General features: G+C 40.6%; 1 protein-coding gene across 3 annotated transcripts; it reads right to left on the reverse strand.

The window, feature by feature from the left end:
- Positions 1-569: 569 nt before the first annotated feature.
- Positions 570-17292, reverse strand: sik1 (salt-inducible kinase 1). 3 transcript variants are annotated; one of them, XM_022680099.2, is made up of 15 exons: positions 17106-17290; positions 15090-15299; positions 14864-14980; positions 9792-9855; positions 8454-8615; positions 7955-8079; positions 7679-7802; positions 6967-7187; positions 6087-6236; positions 5826-5936; positions 5414-5639; positions 4877-5134; positions 4534-4759; positions 3928-4307; positions 570-3858 (listed from the first exon to the last, which is right to left on the reverse strand). In XM_022680099.2, the coding sequence occupies exons 2-15, from the start codon at positions 15240-15242 to the stop codon at positions 3740-3742; spliced, it is 2436 nt and encodes an 811-aa protein (XP_022535820.2). In that variant the 5' UTR covers positions 15243-15299; positions 17106-17290; the 3' UTR covers positions 570-3739. The 3 variants fall into 3 exon arrangements, with proteins under 3 accessions (XP_022535820.2, XP_007253283.3, XP_007253284.3); XM_007253221.4 differs by having other exon boundaries at positions 570-4307; positions 17106-17291; XM_007253222.4 differs by lacking the exon at positions 5826-5936 and having other exon boundaries at positions 570-4307; positions 17106-17292.
- Between the last annotated feature and the right edge of the window lie 1156 nt (positions 17293-18448).

Consider the following 18448-nt stretch of genomic DNA (forward strand, 5'->3'; position numbering starts at 1 on the left):
TGTTCTCCAAACCTTTAGTTTCATTACGTTTGTCTAGTTTTTCTATTTGTTTTTAGTTTTTCTATTTCCAAACATGCAGAATTTGGGATTTTAAATCCTGTTACTGATCTAAAATTATTAAGTGGAGTAGAGAGTGAACAGGCAGCTTCTCCAAGTGTCCTGTAGAAGATTTAACATTTTTTTAGAGTGTAAATATCTAATTTTACTGCAAAGAAAATGGGTTTTTGCATCACCTGTACCTGTAGACCAAATGTGGGACAAGGCATTTTAATAGGTTAATTTAGCTGATAATTTGCATTCTGCTCGATTCCAACCTCAAGATCCTTTGCCTATAAATGTGCTATAAATGTGCTATGAGGTTTTAATATAAACCTCCTATAAATGTGCTATAAATGTGCTATGAGGTTTTAATATAAACCTCCTATAAATGTGCTATAAATGTGCTATGAGGTTTTAATATAAACCTCCTATAAATGTGCTATAAATGTGCTATGAGGTTTTAATATAATCAGGAGAATTTCACTCTGCTTTGATTTGATAAGTTTCAAGAAAAAAGACAAGACAGTGAATCTTATTAATTTCAATTTTATTCAAATAAATAGCCACATAAATAAAACAATCACTTTCTCTCCCTTCCTGGCATGTACACACACATTTTTCACACATCCGAGACACACATTCACATACAGTCAGCAAGCAGATCAGGTAAGTATATCCAAAAATGTTAACAAAAGAGATTTTTTTGTTTTCATTTTTACATTTCTGCATCCAAAAAATAGTGTTCGAGTCGTAACGTAACTTTGAGGAGTAACACTACAGACGTTTCTAAGCCAGCAGTGGAAACCAACACTATTTTGAAAATGAGAAGAAGTTTTCATCGTAAAGTGCATCACTTTGAAACAGCAAACGTAAAAGAAAGTATAAAAAGGGGCTTCTGATCTACTGAAAAGCGTAAGGACCACATTTTTTCTCAATGTGCTTTTTTTTTTTTTTTTTTTTTTTTTTTTATCACGCCCTAAAATCAGACCAGTTAAACAGCTTTGCATTCCTCACCATTTTGTTCAGAAAAAAGGCACAAGTGTTGGTGGTGAGTGCAAAAGGTGTACAAAAAAAAAAAAAAACTAAACAAAATGAATAAAATGGGAATTAACACTGTTTCTCGCCATCGCTTCACTTCGCCTCAGCTTATCTTTTTTTCAGTCACTGGATTCAAACCCTGCCTGTGTTCTGTATTCCAATCCTACAGTTCAGTTTAGCTCTAACTAAAGTGTAAAACTGCTTGTGTTCATTAACTAGACAGACATGCAGTAGAATTAATAGGGGGGAATAAAGGACGTGCTTTTAACCAATGTTAAATGCACGATACCAAACTCATACACTCATATTCATACACACACACAGATTAAACACTGTTTAAAATCTACTTCTAGCACCTGCTAGAACTGCTAGAAGCACACGTAAGTTCTGCTTAGGTACCATATTACCATATTGCTACAAAGAGAGAGAAAAAGAATTATTAATAATAATAATAATAATAATATGAACATTTGAGTATAGCCACTGTCCCTCAAGACAGGGAGACTACATGTTCACTGATAGATTGCTTAACCATCTCCATAAGAACCTACTCCCAGTTGCAGGCAGCTACTGTAGCTACTGTAAAAGAACTGTATAAGCTACACTTTGTGCAATCGATAGCTTTTTTCACTCTGTTCCTCAGAGTAGATCCTCAAGGAACCTTCTCTTCCTTGCTTTTTGTGGAACCAGACTTCATCTGCCCAATTATAAGGTATTGGAGTAACCTCCAAGAACCTAAGAGGTTATTTAAGGAACTACTCTAGACTTTTATACTTTTTTTACAGGGAGGTTTCAGATCAAAACCCTGCTCTTCCCTCCTGCTCTCTTTTTATTGGTTGCTCATTTCTGCCATTTGTACAAAGCAAGCCAGCACGTCACTTCCCTGATCCAGAAAAGGTCAAGGCCAGAGCATCTCATACAATCATTCAAATAAAAATCAGCTTCTTTACCTGGTTCTACTACGTTTCAGTGTAAAGTATTGCACTAATCCCGTACGCTTTGTTCTTTCTTTCTCTCAATCTCTCTTTCTCTCTTTTGTGTAGATTACACGGTTACGCAAGAAAATTCATACTGGGGAAAAGGGAAAAGTAGCCATTTTTTTTTATTATTGTCTGATTGATTTCTTTGTGAGATGAGTTAAAGTCTAGACAGCATGATCATATGAGGCTCAAATGGGTTCTTCCTGGGACCAAGTTGGGCTTTCCAAATGGGCCCCATCATTACAGACCACCCTTATCTCACATGGGTTTCTATCTAGGCACCATGTGAATTGTTGAACACAGATGGGGCCCATGCACAGCACTCCTGGTCCCTTTTTCTGACCCTAGAACCTGAACAATATGAGCATGTAGTCTAGTTTCATGAAGTTCATCATAAAGTTTCTGTTCCAATTCAAATGAGCTTCCTAGAACCATCTGTCCACTGAGTAACCTTTATATTCCAGAGACTACATTTATATCTACATATATCGCAGTGTGAAGGGAGTCGTCACCGCTGAAGGAGGAGGTAGTGATATGATTACAGAAGTGACTGTTCCTTCAGCTTTTCTTCTTTTCCTTTGGGACTGAAATCAAGTGATTAAAAGCTAAACAAACAAACAAACCAACCAAAAGCTTTTCTGGCGTTCAGCATTACTGACTAAGAGTCTAAGTCTAGGCATGACACGGCACTAAGCAGCATAAGAGGTCATGGTCACTCGTTCACACAAAAACACACACACACACACACATACAAAAACACGTTTTATGGTCAGCTGATCTAACGGAACGTCAGGGCAGTACCTACTGTTTTGTGCTTCCTTTTTTTTTTGTTAAGCTAGCATTGCTTTCCACATTCCCGTCCAATGACGAAAGTACCACGAAAAAAAAAGCTCATTCTCTCCTCAAATAAAGCAGCTCTAGTTCATCTTATTTATCTATATTGCGCTCGACTCGTTTCACATTGCAGTCTGAGAAACTGCAGGATTTCTTTCTTCTTGTTTGGAAGTTTAGGATAACTCGCATACTGCATTTCCTTTAAAGGATTGGTATAAAAAAACATAAAAACGTTTAAAAAAAAAGGCAAAAAAAAGAAAAACAAAAACAACTTTGGTCTTTTTCCAGTGAAGTGAAGAAATAGTAACAGCAACAGAGGTACGTAGCTCGTAGCTCTAAAACCTAGACGATAAAAAACATAAAAACCGACCATAAGGAAGACGTAACCGTCCTATTCTCATACGCTTAAATTATGAAGACAGTCAGTTATCTCTGACATAATCTTAACCGTAATCATAATCGTAATCGTCTGTAGGTCAGTCCTTTATGTGTTCGCTGAAGACACCCCGGTGAGAGCCCACGTTTCACAGCAGGTCGTTCAGTCTTTTATTGCTTTCTGTGGGTGGGAGACTACTCGTCAGCGAGGTGTTGGGTGAAAGGACCTTTGCAAAAGGGTTTGGTTATTGCTTCTTCTTTTGCTCGCTTCCTGTCAACCCCTCCGCATGCACATGGACGCACGCTGATATGGAAGTGCATGTTAATTCGGAGAGTTGCTAAGCTGTCTCCTGTGGAGTCCATTCTGGGATTCTCCTAATGCACAGCTCTGCATCTACTAGGATTCTCCTACCTTGGTTATCCTCCATTGCCATTACCTTCAAGTTTTCAAGTTCAAGTTTATTTATTGTCCTTTATTTGACCATCACGCAGCTGTTGAGCTGTTGTCCAGCACAGGCCAGCTGCTCCTGGAGCTCAGAAGCCTGGCTGCTGCCACTGGATCCCAGGTTCCAGCCTATCTGCTGGGGCAGGAGCTGGAAGTGACCGTGGGTTTGGCTCTGGAATTGCTGGAGGTGCTGCTGCTGCTGGGCCTGAGGGAGAGGCTGGAAGTGGGGCTGCTGGCTGATATGCAAGCGAGCCTCCAGGAGGTGGGCTGTGCACACCACCGGAGAAAGAGAGGAGGATGAGGAAGATGTTGAACAAGTAGAAGAAGAAGAAGAAGAAGAGGAGGAGTCCAGAGGTTGTATCTGCTGCTGCTGTTGCTGCCATAGGCTGTGCTGGAGTGGCAGTGCGTTCTGCTGGCACACTGGAATAAGGGGTTGGTTGGGGGTCTGGATGGGGGGGTTGGAGAACAGGGCAGCTGGAGCGAAGAGGTTGTTGGAGGGAGGAGAGGAGGGCAGTTGGTGGGACTGAGACAGGAAGAGAGCAGCCTGCTGCTGTGGCTGAGGCTGGACGTGTGGCTGGTGCTGGATCTGCAGCATCCTGTAAAGAGAGAGAGAGACCCCAAAAGACTTAGTATTAACCCTCCATACCTAGAGTTAGCAGTACATTATTCTATGTAACATTTAAGTCTTGAACCCGAGTTGAAGTTACTTCAATTTATCTGAAATTAAATGTACTTAAAAAAAGCAAATGCAGAAAGTTGCAATTTTTAAAAATGCATTAATATATAAGTATTTCATGTCTTTAAGTATTAAAAGTATCTCACCTCTGCTGATGCAGCACCTCCTCCAGCATGCTGCGGCGTTCTCGGGGGCCGCTGGAGCCTTGTAGGCTGGATGGGGGGCACAGGGTCGGCCCCAGTGACCCCCGGCTGCCTCTGGGGCACGAGGTCGGAGGGCACACCTGTCTGGCCAGACCCTTGATCTTATTCAGGCCCAGGAGACCCTTGGCTCGGGTGTTCTTCCTCAGCTGCTGTCGGAACGCCTTCAGTCCTGCACAGGTCAGCAAGCACATGCTCTGTTTTAGCCTCTGATTCACCAATACCCAACTGAAAATGAATTAGCCTGTTAGCCAACCAAGCTAAGAGTGTGCAACTGTTAGCTTCTCACCTTGTGTAAGGGACGTGTCAGAAGCCCTTCTGCCCTCCTGGAAGCTGACCGCATGTAGACTGCCCTGGTTCTGCAGGAGCCGGTTAGAGGAGAGGGCGAGAGGGGCTCCGACAGGCCCAGAAGCTCCAGGCCCGATCCCAGAAGACAGCAGAGCTGAGAGGTCTGCTACAGCAGCGGCGGACAAGGCTGGGGCTGGGTTAGAAGAAGACTTCAGACAGCTGTCAGAAGAGGCACCATCTGAAGGACTGATGACAATACCTGAGAGGAGGAAAAAAGAGGAATTTAGAGAAATATAGGGGCTTACTCTATATATATATACTTTTATTCTTACATGTTGCAAGTTCCAAGGTTTATTTGCTTTCCTTCTTAAGAAGGGTGGTTAGCAGTGATGTCTCATTGTGTGTGTGTGTGTGTGTGTATGATTAACTGGCCATGCTATTGTGAGTCAGCACTGATTGTCGTAAGTCATCGGATCAGTATGTACAGTACCATTATTAAATGTGGATGTGTGCTCCAGTGACGTCACAAGTTACTCACAAGGTGGGTTGCACTGATGGAAGCGTGTGGAGACTTCAGCGAGGGTGTGTCTGCGAGAGGCGGTGCTTGGAAGAGGTGGGGGCGGGGCATGCAGAGCCACTTCCTCTTCTTCCAAGTCTCCTGGTCGCACCTCTTCACTGATGGTGGTCTCCAGCAGGCTGTTGGGGGAAATGGAGCGATTCCACAGCAACCCACTGAGACTGGCCTCGACTGGGCACACCACCCGCTGCATGGAAGGAAAAGAGTATATTTTAATACAGATTATAATTAAGACAAGATTTGGAACATATTCTAATTATTTTATTTCAAAAAGAGAAAGACAAAGAGAGGGGGAATGAAGAAACAAGCACAGGCTTTAAAGGAAAGCTTTAAAAGAAAATGAAGAAAGTCAAAGGCAAAAAGCGATCCTCACCTGAAACAGACCTCCCTGGTCACACTCCATCTGCGAATGGACCAGCGGGTTCATCTTAGCAGTGACAGGAGGGAAAGCAGGGCGGAAGCCGTCAGTCGACTCCATGATCACCTTGAGGAGAAGAAGGAGGAGGAGGAGGAGGAGAGGAGAGAGGAAGAGCTGAGTCAGCCAGAAGAGCCAGGAAGCACAGAGGGGGATGTAATGTCACACCGGAGGCAGTGGGAAGGACGGCTGGAGCAGTGGCCCAGTCCACACACTCACCTCTGGGCCAGAGGAATCGGACGTGCTCCTGCTTCTCTGGTTCCAAGCGCCGCACTGCCGGTTCAGCTGCTGGCTGCGGTGCTCCTTCACCCGTTCCAGGAGAAGGTAGTAGATGGCAGAGAAGTGATTGTAGCTGCTGCTCTGAAGAGACTGGGAATGGGAGAAAGAGCAGTTTAAGTATTATTACACCATATTATTAGAAACATATTGTTTTCTATATCTAAAGACTGAGACTTTTTTTAGATCTGTTTCTTTGACTTTAATGCATCTACAAATTCTGCTAGCGTAACTTAAGAAACTGTTTATTGTAACATGTTTTTTTACTATGAAAAAGACCAGCTGGCATTTCTTAAATGGTGCAAAAAAACTAAAACCAAACCTTTACGAGCCTTTATTTTCACGCCAACAATATTTACATGCTTGTTTACGAGTATGCAAGCAAGAAAGTCTGTTTTAAGGCTTAACATCTTAAAGGATTGCAGCACGAGCTTAAAAAAAAAAAAAGAGAATACAGTGCGACAGCTTTTAGGCACAGATGCTTGTGTGTTTATCTTCGGGTGCCAGCAGGGGTGTGTATTTAAAGGCATGGTGAGAGGCTGGGATAAACAGCAGTTTTTCATCGTGGCGCCTCGGTGTGACAAACTGACAACTCAAATCCCTCAAGCTGCAGCTATTAACCTTTATTGCTGACCCCCCCAGTCCCAGAGCTACAGTGATCTAACTGAATTACCACCCCCACCAACCCCTTACACGTCCATAAACTCTCTATAACCCCCACGTCCCCAAGCCTGATGCTGCTTTAGGGCTATTGAAGTCCTGCATTTACTTCTGTAACTCTGCTCCACTACACGACCACAGTCTGCCCTGCCCTTCACCTCACCTCCACAGTCCTCTGCCTGTCGATTCCCAGCGTCTGCATGATGCCAAGCACGGGCTCACTGTAGTCCCCCAGGTTGGAGTTGTAGTCGCTGAGGGAGTGTGTGAGCGTCTGGTGGGGGGCGGTGGGGTCAGCCAGCATCCACCGGTGCTGCTTGATCTGAGCGACGGTGATGCGCTTGGCTGGGTCAACCACCAACATCTTCCGGATCAGATTCTCACAGTCTTTGAAAGGGAGACAAAATGTAGCATTTTAATTAATCAGCCAACTTTATTTACACTCAGAATACACTGAGTACCCCTCATTTACAAAATTAAAGGGACTGAAAAATAAGATTTAATTAAGGAGAAATAAAATCATTCAGAATAAAAGGATATGCAGACAAGCTAAAATGTAAGAGATGAAAGAGATAAATTATAATAATAAAATATAAACACAATGAAAGAAATAGGGGACTAAAATAACACAAAATCTATAAAAAAAGGTAATTGATGGAACTAAAAAAATAAATCAAGAAAATATATTAAAAATAAAAGACGAAATAAACCAAATAAAAAGGTAAAAAGGCCAAAAGTAAAACCTGTAATAAAAAATAAATAAATTAAAAAACTAAATTAAAAAGGCTAAAAGGTACAATATAAAATTATATAAATAGCAAGCAACTGGAACTAAATGGACTTTATGCATTGATGTCTTTACTAGCAGCAGGCTGTACCTTCTGACATGAAGAAGGGTATTCTGAATCGTCCTTCAGTCACTCTCTGTCTCAAAGCTGGCAAACTTTCCCCATCAAACGGCAACGAGCCGCACACCAAAACATATAATACAACACCCAGACTCTGCGAAAAGAAAAACACATATATAGAGAAACAATTACAATCCAATACATTATATTATGCCTAATAATATAATGCAGTTATTACATAATATACATGAAATAGCCTTCATATTACAGTGAAGTAATCAAACAGCTGTGTTAAAATGCTCTTACCCAAATATCCAACTGTGGACCCTCATACTCTTTTCCCTCAAAGACCTCAGGGGCGGCGTACGGTGGGCTGCCACACCACGTGGAGAGGGGCTCGCCAGTCTTATAGAAGTTTCCAAACCCGAAGTCTGAAAGAGAAAAAGAGGAAGATTTTGAATGAGCTCTTTGAATGAGCTCTTGTTATCAGCTCTGTTACCTCATAACACTGTGTGATTATTACACAGACATCAAAATATGTATTTACAGAGCAACTGACTCTGATACTCCCTCAGAAAAAAAAGCCTGAAGCATATAACTGATATAACTGCAGCCCTAAATGACTTTTCTTTTCTATTAAATGTTAAATTGTGGTGATTTTAGGCTTTTATCATTTCCGTCTGATTTGACAGAACAAATACAGCTCTTGTTTCTATACAGGAATAGAGAAGTACCCTCTCAAGCCCAAATAGAACGAATGTATTTTTATAAGGGCAATGGAGTAACACTGGCCCTCAATGCCCACCTGCCAGTTTGATGTTCATGTTGGCGTCCAGCAGCAGGTTCTCAGTCTTGAGGTCCCGGTGGACGATGTGGTGCCGGTGGCAGTAATCCACAGCTGTCAGGATCTGCCAGAACTTTTTCCGTGCCTCAGCTTCACTCATCCGTCCGTTGGACGTCAGGAAGTCTAGAGAGGAAAAAGGGAAGAGGAGGGGTTAGAATAGAGGGAATTTTTGCACCAGGAGTAAAGGCATAAAGTTATCCAAAAGCAGTGTGTAAGACTGGTGGAGGAGAACATGATGCCAAAATGCATAAAAAACTGTGATTGAAAAACAGGGTTATTTTACCACTTAAAACTTAAAATGAATATGAACTTGTTTTTTTTTTGTTTTTTTTTGCATTATTTGAGGTCTGAAAGCTCTGCATCTTTTTTATTGTTATTTCAGCCATTTCTCTTCAGCCATTTTCTGCAAATAAATGCTTTAAATCACAATATTTTTTATTAAATTTGGGAGAAATGTTGTCTGTAGTTTATAGAATAAATCAACAATGTTAATTTAACTCAAACATATAAACCTATAAATAGCAAAATCAGAGAAACTGATTCAGAAACTAAAGTGGTCTCTTAATTTTTTTTTCCAGAGCTTTATGTATATATTAAACTGAATGATAATGAAAGAAGAAGGCATTGTGATATGTAGTATGATATTAATAACTACAGGAAATTTCACAACTACAGGAGATTTCAATTGTGCAGCCCTAATATATACATATAACTATATAAAATACATAATATATGTGTGTTTAATGCAGTAAAAATGCTGTAAATATAACAGATTATCCTCCATGTAACCCCACACCCTCACATTGTAGAATGAGAGCATGCAGTGAGAGAAAGAGGGCGAGAGAGACAGTGATAGAACATGACTCAGAAGCCCCTCTGACATTTTGCTTTTAACAGGAATGATGGAGGAACAGGTGAGGTGCCAGACGTGCTGTCGTGTTTGAAATCCCAGGTGTGTGTGTGTGTGTGTGTGTGTGGGAGGGGGGGGGGGTGTTAGTGAAGCAGAAGTACAGAAGCTTACACTCTTACACGCTTACATAAAAGCCGCAAATCCCACACCTGTTCTCCGGCCTGGACGCCCAAAGCTCCGCTCTCCTCTTTACTCTCCCCGCGCCCTCCCGTCCCCACCTGCCCCGCTGAGCTAAATACCTCTCCCTCCATCCCTCCATCCCTCCATCCCTTCATCCCTCTATCAGACCTCGTTACCCATGGCTACCTCATTGCCAGTGGATGCCTGCCAATCAATGTTCTCTATCAGAGCAATTCCTGACTCATCAGTGTTAAAAAAGCGTCACTTACCGAACATCTCTCCATTTTTTGCATACTCCGTGACGATGTACAGCATGTCTTTGGTCTCCATGACCTGCGAAGACACAGAAAAAAGCGAGGAGATGAGAGACGCCGCTGCTGGTTTTAAAAGGCCTAATAAATCTCCTTTTACTGCCTCATTAAACTTTAATGCTGGCATTAGCAGCACTTGTGAAGAGGGCTTGTGCTGGAGTGTGTGCTGACTGAGAGCGAGACACACTTCAAGTCTTCACTGAAGTCCGCATTTAAAATACATGCGAAGTCAGCATGAGAAAATTGGCCAACACTTTGCTTGAAGGCTGCGTAAAGACTTTAAACCAAATGCATGAACTGAATTACACATTTAAAAGTAAAGATTGCATATATATTACCAGCTTATATCAGTATTCAGATGACGAAGAAGATATTAAATGTTTTATGAGGTAAATTAAATGAAATTGTGTTGAAAAACACAGGTCTTAAACTAAAGTGACAACATTTTGTTTGATTCTTAACACTGTTATGAAGCATCATATATAATAGATAATAGAAGGCTGAGGCCTAGTTATGAACACGTTATATGATAGAGCTATTAGATTTATTCATTATCCTAACCAAATTAATAAATAAATAAATAACCCATTAAACACACTATTGGTAACTATTTGGTAACCGTTTGCTTTAGAATATCTTGTGGAGTGCCACAGGGCTCTATTTTAAGCCACTATGTAGTTGTAAAAGTTTAGGAACGTATGCATATATAGGAGCTTACAAACAAAGTCTCTGCCCCTTTTTTTGTAATGTATAACTCTGTTATGTTGTTATGTATCGTCCTCTTATGTACAGTATGTATAGTATAGTGCAGTTGCTCCGCCAGTGCCATTTACATGAATGAAACTGATAGCTTTTTTATTTTGAGGATATTCAAATCTGTATAAGAACTGATACGTAGTGTTCTTAACTATAAGCCTCTGCTCTCTCTGTTATGTGGATATGATGCTTCATAACAGTGTTATAAAAGGTACATATGCTTATCGCTGTAGTTTTTCTCAAGGAGCTTTCCTCAATGCATCAATGCAATGTCAGTTTACTTCCTTAAACTTCTTAAACTTGTCATTGTGGGAATATTGATACTATTCGGTGCTTATGCATAAAACTCAGGATCCCCAATGATAACATGTATAGCACCTCGCCACACACTCTGATCCAATCTCTCCTGATTATTCAGCAAATTATTTAGCTTTTCCACGCACACATCACACACCATATTGCATAAGAGGACATCATGGAACTTCCTGAATGTGCCCTTATTTATAGTCGACACACACATACACACCTTTTCCAGTCACTAGTTGAAACCCATCTCTCTCTCAGTCTCTTATTTCTCGTTTACTCTCTCACTCTCTCTCTCTCTCTCTTTCCCTGATTACCACTAATTATGGGATCAAACTGAAGGCTAAACGAGCTGAGAACTTCACACCAGCGCACAGGTCTCAGCTCATAGAGTTAGGGGTTAGTGTCACAGGGAGCTGAATGGCTGAAAGCCACATGCAAATAAATAAAAAAAAAAAACGAAACCGCAACAAGAAACCATCCTGTCCTCTCCTCCCCTTCCCGGAATGTCCCCAATGTTCCTGGGAGAGCCTGAGGGAGCGCAGCGGCGGCGGCGGCTAAAGCTACAGTAGCACTCGTGACGGAGGGACCCGAGCTGTTGCACAACACAACACCTCCTGAGATACACTCCCTTTTCCATTTTCCCTTTTCCTTCTGCAGAAATTACCCAACACACTGAGCACCGCCGGCCCAGCAGGCCTGTGTAATGTGGACACACACACACATAGACACACACATACACACATAGACACACACACACACATGCACTCAGCTGGGTGAAGTGAGGTTCTGGCTGTTTGATAGAAGCCGAGAGGGGAAACAGGCCTTTTGTGTTCACAGATAAGCTCCACTTCTATTGAATCCAGCTTTCTGCGTCAGCCCAGAGGTGCCAGTGATGTAGGACACACACACACACACACACACACACAAACACACATACACACACACACACACACAAATACAGGCACTGCTGCACTTCCCAACAAGCTTATAATGTGTGTCAGAGGTCAGAGATAAAGAAAGTGCTTCCAAATAATAAAAAACTTCCAAATAATAGCCTAATTATAACGGCATATTTTACTGGAATAAATGTATAGTTACTGATTCTGTGAGTTGTCGCCTTATTTGGAATCGGTCTTGTCTTGGTCTCGGAGTGAGCTAGGGATAAAAATGTTTGTTATAATACTAACAGGTGAACTTCTGAATTCTTTATTGTATTTATTTACTTAGCTAGACATTCATTGTATTTATTATATAAGTTTTATTGATATAAAGATTTAAAGATATAAAGTTTGTAATTTTGGCAAGACTATAAAGTAATAATACGTTGATATTCGCATCTAATTGAAATCTACAATGCAACGAATGACCTTTTTTTCCCCATTTTTCTTCTTTTTATTTTAATATGATGAAAAATGTCTAAATCTGGTTCCCTGTCTTGAACTGGCTTTTGCCGTCTTGATTACAACACTAGTTATTTAACTGCTTAATCTTATAATATTAAACAGTTTGATTTGTCTAATTCTTAAGCTATAACTGTATGGAATTCATGGTTTGATCTTCTGGCAGGTCCTTCCCATTCGTGGTATCGTGTTTTAAGGGATTAATAATTGAATAATCCGCCTGCGCTTTGTTGAGGGGTTAACTGAGTCTGCGTGTAAGTGTGTGTAAGTGTGTGTGAGAGTGCGTGTAAGAGATCTGACTGTCGTCACGTCTGAAGCGAGAGAGAGAGAGAGAGAGACGTAGCAGGGAAAAGGCCTCAGAGGCCCTGTGTTTACACAAGCAGCGAGCGAGCGGAAACTGCAGCTTATCAGCAGGGGTCAAAGATCCTTAGTTCCACATATTTCTTCTCAAGTGGCCGTTTTTTTCCCTCTCGGCCACTCCGTCTTTAAATAAACTCTGAGGAGGGCCACTGCCGCGGCTATGAAAGGAGAACGCAGGCGTGCGGGACCTGACCTTATGATCTCAAGGTCGCAGGTTTCGGCTGGTTTGGGGAGGCGGGGCCTGTAAGAAACAAGTGCGGCCTTTCGTTCTGAAGCATGGTCTCAGTGGCTACAGTATATTTAAAAAATGTGGATTTAATGTGTAATCATTTTTTTTAAAGTAGTTCTATGTAAAAAAAAATATTAGAAATTGTGTGGAAAATAGAGATTGGGAAATTTGCATCTGTACCAGATGAAAGAGAAGATTCTTGTATTATAATACATCTTATTGAACAGTTATTATTGTATTTACAGTCTTAATTTGCTATAAAATATATATATTTATATATATATATTGTACTAAAGGTTCAAAAATACATACATAAATAAACCTTCAATGGGAAACCCCATCCAGAAGCTTTGGCAAGAGGTGAATCCCGTCTTAGTTAGACGAATCCCATCAGAACGGAATTTCTGAGCAGGCCTCTTACACAGCACGCTAATGCTAACCTAACACCTCAGACCCTCCGAGAACCAGCCATCCTCTCTCTATCATCCAGCCATAACCAGGTCAGTGTGTCATCAGATAACAGTGAGATTATTAGGATTAATATGTTGCGTCTGGTACTGCGTCGCATGCATATCAAACTCCATGTGAAACAGGATTCCTTTCCCAGAATCCCTCTCGACTAACCCTTTAGGGCTGCCACAGTGAACCCCCCCCCCCCCCCTCCCCCCGGCCCTGCAGCGAGCTCATTTTCAGGGATTTTGCTTGTTGGGAACACTTTCACAACTCTGGTAATCCAGGACGGAGCAAAACAAGCGCAAAAAGAGCTCAGCCTGGAGGGAATAATAAGGGCAAAAATGTGCTGACAGAATACAGGCATTTGCCAGCCACAGCAGTGAGTGTGTTTCTTTAAGTGTGTGTGTGTGTGTGCACGCACTAGTGAGTGCGTCAAGGCCTGTACCAGCGGCCAAAGCGGATTGGCCGTCTTAAAGATTTTTCCCTCATTACAGACAGATAGCTTCACGTGACAGAGCCGACACATTGCACTTGACTTTGACCAATGCTAATTAATCTGCACGCTCACACCCCTCACCCACTCCCACTCCAGCCCCTTCTCCTTCACACACACACATACACATATATAGTCCTCACGTTTCACAGCAAACTACCCCAAAGCAGACATAAATATGCCCTATATCATCAAATTACACATGAATTGAACTATATCATATCATATAGACACTCACACAAGTGAAAACAGCCAACCAGCACAATAACCAACAGACTCCCATTGATGTGCAGTGGTGTGATAAATGATAGCAGCACAGTAAAGTAGCTGGATGCAGCAGTGAGATGTGATAACCCTGTCCTTTTGACTATTTATAAAGTTCATTTTACCCAGATATATCTCCTCCTCGGTGGAGGAGCAACAAGACACTGCACTGCATTAATGCCCAACACCTTTCAGTCAAGATATAGTGATACAGTGCAGCATGAAATGAGCTGAAATAAGCTAAATACACCAAAAGTGGAATTTTGAAAAGCTATAATATAAATATGAGTTGCAAAAAAATTAAGTTATTTAGACTGTAACAGAGTAGGAAAATAAAACAAAAAAAAAAATGGCAAAAACCAGCTAATAAATTAGAGTATTGCATAGAATAGTATAGTACACTTCAGTAAGTAACTTTTCTGAAAGGTTGCAACAATAAGCTATTATTTTTTTAAAAGGTTAAAGATGTTAAAAACAATCTTACAAACAGCTGGTATATATTTATTTTTTAAATAGGATGTCACTTTTAGCATTCAGTTAAATTATATCTTTCTATTATCTGTTCTCTGTTATCAGATCCATACTGTGTCACACTGTGCACTCTTCCAGAAGTACCTCCAAAACACACAATGTACTCAAGTACACTATAATATATTATATTATCATGTCATTAATTTATCATAATGGCTGTAAATGATGCAACTGTTTCTCAGCTCTGTGGCTACATAATCACACCGTGTGGGAGTACAGAGATAGAGCACATACGTACCTGATAAAGCTTGATGATGTGCGGGTGATTCAGCAGCTTCATGATCTGAACCTCCCTGTAGATTTTCTCCAGGTTGGAGGAGTTCAGTCGTGTCTTGTCTATTATTTTAATGGCAACCTGTGTTAGAAGAAAAACAGAATGCACTTATTAGTTTCATGCGTAATAATTATTTTAAATCATTTTATAGTTATAGTTGTTATTGATTGGGGTTGTCAGTGATCCGTACCTGTGTTTTAGTCACTTTGTGCCTGGCCAGTTTGACCACAGCGAAGTTTCCTTTGCCCAGTGTGCGGAGGATTTCGTAGAATCCCACCTGGAGAGGCCTTCCCTGGGCAGCGCTGGTCTCGCACCCCGCGTTGCTCTCTCTCATGATCACCATGATGGAGGCTTTGTGGGGCTTTGTGCAGCTAAGTGTGTGTTTATTTGGTAAAAGTGCCTGCAATAAAATACAAAATACAATACAGTCAGTGGAATGCAAGGGGTTCACTTTAATACAATGCAACAAGTGTATTCACACAAATACAGCAGAAATGCATTATTATTATTATTAAGATTATTATTATTTACATTGCAGTGCAATCCAAACCAAACAGCATTAAATTTGCAGTATATAAACTAACCTATAACAATACAAATTTGCAGTCTTTCACAGAGCTCAGTATTGTGCACTGAGTTACAGCTGAGGGAGGTGAGTTAGAATGAAACAGTGCACTGAGCTGCAATAATAAAATAATGTGTATCATAAAATAGCCATTATTATAAAGTGTAATAGCAGTGTGCAGCAGTATGTTATAAAAAAGCAGTGTATAGAGAAATATATCAGCATTGGTTTATCATAAAGTTACAGTAGAGCAGAAGCAGTTGTAGTTATAGTAAATGTAAAATAGATTAGCTCATAGAGAGTTATATTATATAGCAGTATGTCATTATAATACATTTCTAGCAGTTTAAGCAGTTTAAAATCAATGAAATACAGCATTTGGGCAGCTATTCTGAAGTCATACTAAAGCAGTGAGTAGAGAGTGAGTCAGTATGTGGATATAAAATATTATAGAACATGTTTTAATTATAATACAATAACGTATAAAAATTACATTAAATTTAAATAAATGAATGTATACTGAAGTGTATACAAAGTTATAAATAAAGCAGCATATAGTTATAGCAGCTATAGTATGTGGCTATAGTACAATTATAACAAAACAGTGTATAATCAACTGCAGCAGTATGTATTTCTAATAATGTTAGAATAAAGCAGTATATAATCAGTTACACCAGATATCCATGTATATGTCTAAAAACATTATAATAAAGCAGTGTACAGTCTATTATAGCCGAGTGTATTAATTATGATGTATAGTAAATTGCTATACTGCTATGTTTCTTACAATAGCATATAGCATAACAGGAGTGGGTAACTACAATACAGCCATATGTAAGCATAGGGAGTTATAGCAGCATGCACACCTAATAAAGTTATCATAAAGCAGTCTATAATGAGTAATAACAATCTAAACATCCACTAATGTTATAATAAAGCAGTGTATAATGAGTTATAACAGTCTGACAACGAAAATGAAAAAGTTCTAATAGAGCAGCATACAGTGTGTATTTCATACAGCAGTGTATCATGAGCTGTAGTAGATTGTAGCTTACAGTAAAGTGATGAGTTATGACAGTCCTTGCATCTATTCAAATTATAATAGAGCTATGTATAGTGATTAATAATGTTTATAATAATGTAAAAAGTTCTAATAGAGCAGCATACAGTGTGCGTATCATGAGTTTAAGTAGTTTGTAGCTCCATTAAAGTGTGAAAAACTATTACAGTTGTACCAAAGCATTGTTTATTGAGTTGTAATAGTTTAAACATGTATTAAAGTTATAACAAAGCATGATGAATGTGTAAAAAAAGTTGTAATAGAGCAGCAGTGTGTATTTCAGTGAGTGAGTTTCGGTAGTCTGTAAGAGATGGTAAAGCAGTGTATGGAGATGGTAGGAAGATGGTAAAACAGTGTGTGCAGATGGTAAAGCAGTGTATAATGATGGTAAAACAGTGTATAAAGATGGTAAAGCAGTGTGTGGAGATGGTAATGCAGTGTATAAAGACGGTAAAGCAGTGTATGGAGATATATGGTGATGGTAAGGCAAAACAGTGTGTGGAGATGGTAAAGCAGTGTATAAAGACGGTAAAGCAGTGTATGGAGATGTATGGTGAGGTTAGAGCAGTAGTGTAACTCACCCAGCAGCTCTAACACATGGCTCCTGCCGGCGCGGCTGGTGTGTGTGTCTGTGGCCGGGCTATGGGACTCATTCCTCGGTCAGAGCAGCAGTAAGTCTCGCGCTCCGCCGCTCAGCTCTTCCACTTTCGGTCTGCGGGACTCCCGCACTCTCTCTCACACGCGCCCAGCGCTCTCCCTCTCCGAGGCCCCGCCCACCGAGGCCCCGCCCCATTGACGCCACCGCGCGCGTCAGAGCAGTCGAGCGGAGCGCAAGGCCGCGCGAGCGCGCGAGACACCGCTTTGCCGGGGCAACGGCAAGGCGGTGACGCCAGCGCTGATGGAGACGTTGCTGGGAGACGGAAGGGATGACGTCAGTGGCGGGGACGTGCTAGCCACGTGATCACTTCTGCCCTCTCTCTCTCTCTCTTTCTCTATCTCTCTCTCTCTGCTGTAATGATTTTAGCGTGCTGTCCAAAGTTTTTGCACTGGGTGGTATTTTGAACTGACACACATTTTAAATGTACACACAAATGCAAACACATTTTAAATGTACACACATGCACACAAACATATTTTAAATGTACAAACATGTACACACACACATTTTAAATGTACACACATGTACAGACATATTTTAAATGTACACTCATGTAAACACATATTTAAATGCACACACATGCACACACACACACACACACACACACACATTTAAATGTACACATATGCACACACATATTTTAAATGTACACTCATGTAGACACATATTTTAAATGTACACACATGCACACACATTTTAAATGTACACACATGCATGCACACACATTTTAAATGCACACACACATGCACACACATTTTAAATGTACACACATGCATGCACACACATTTTAAATGTACACACACATGCACACATTTAAAATGTACACACATGCACACACACACTTTTTAAATGTACACACATGCACACATTTTAAATGTACACACATGCACACACATTTTAAATGCACACACGCATGCACACATACACTTTTTAAATGTACACACATGCACACATATTTTAAATGCACACACATGCACACATTTTAAATGTACACACATGCACACATACATTTTAAATGTACACACATATTTTAACTTTACACATTCATTTTAAATGTACACACACAAACACCCACACACACATATCACACACAAACACTCACACACACATATCACAAACTGCACACCAACTCACATTTAAAATACATTTTATAATTGCACACACACTTTTTACATGCTTGCACGCATTGCAACATACAGACTTTTTGCATAATGCAAACACACACAGAGAACCATGCACGTCTACATTTGCACACACTCATTCCTA

The sequence above is a fragment of the Astyanax mexicanus genome, chromosome 11 (genome assembly GCF_023375975.1).
Source record: "Astyanax mexicanus isolate ESR-SI-001 chromosome 11, AstMex3_surface, whole genome shotgun sequence".
NCBI classification, from domain to species: domain Eukaryota; kingdom Metazoa; phylum Chordata; class Actinopteri; order Characiformes; family Acestrorhamphidae; genus Astyanax; species Astyanax mexicanus.

Coding starts and splice junctions, on each gene's coding strand:
- sik1 (XM_007253221.4), bottom strand. CDS start 15,242: ATGGTGATCATGAGAGAGAGCAACGCGGGGTGCGAGACCAGCGCTGCC. Junction 7,188..7,678: donor ACCCTTCTTCATGTCAGAAG/GTACAGCCTGCT, acceptor TCCCTTTCAAAG/ACTGTGAGAATCTGATCCGG. Junction 5,640..5,825: donor ACCAGGGAGGTCTGTTTCAG/GTGAGGATCGCT, acceptor CCTTCCATGCAG/CGGGTGGTGTGCCCAGTCGA.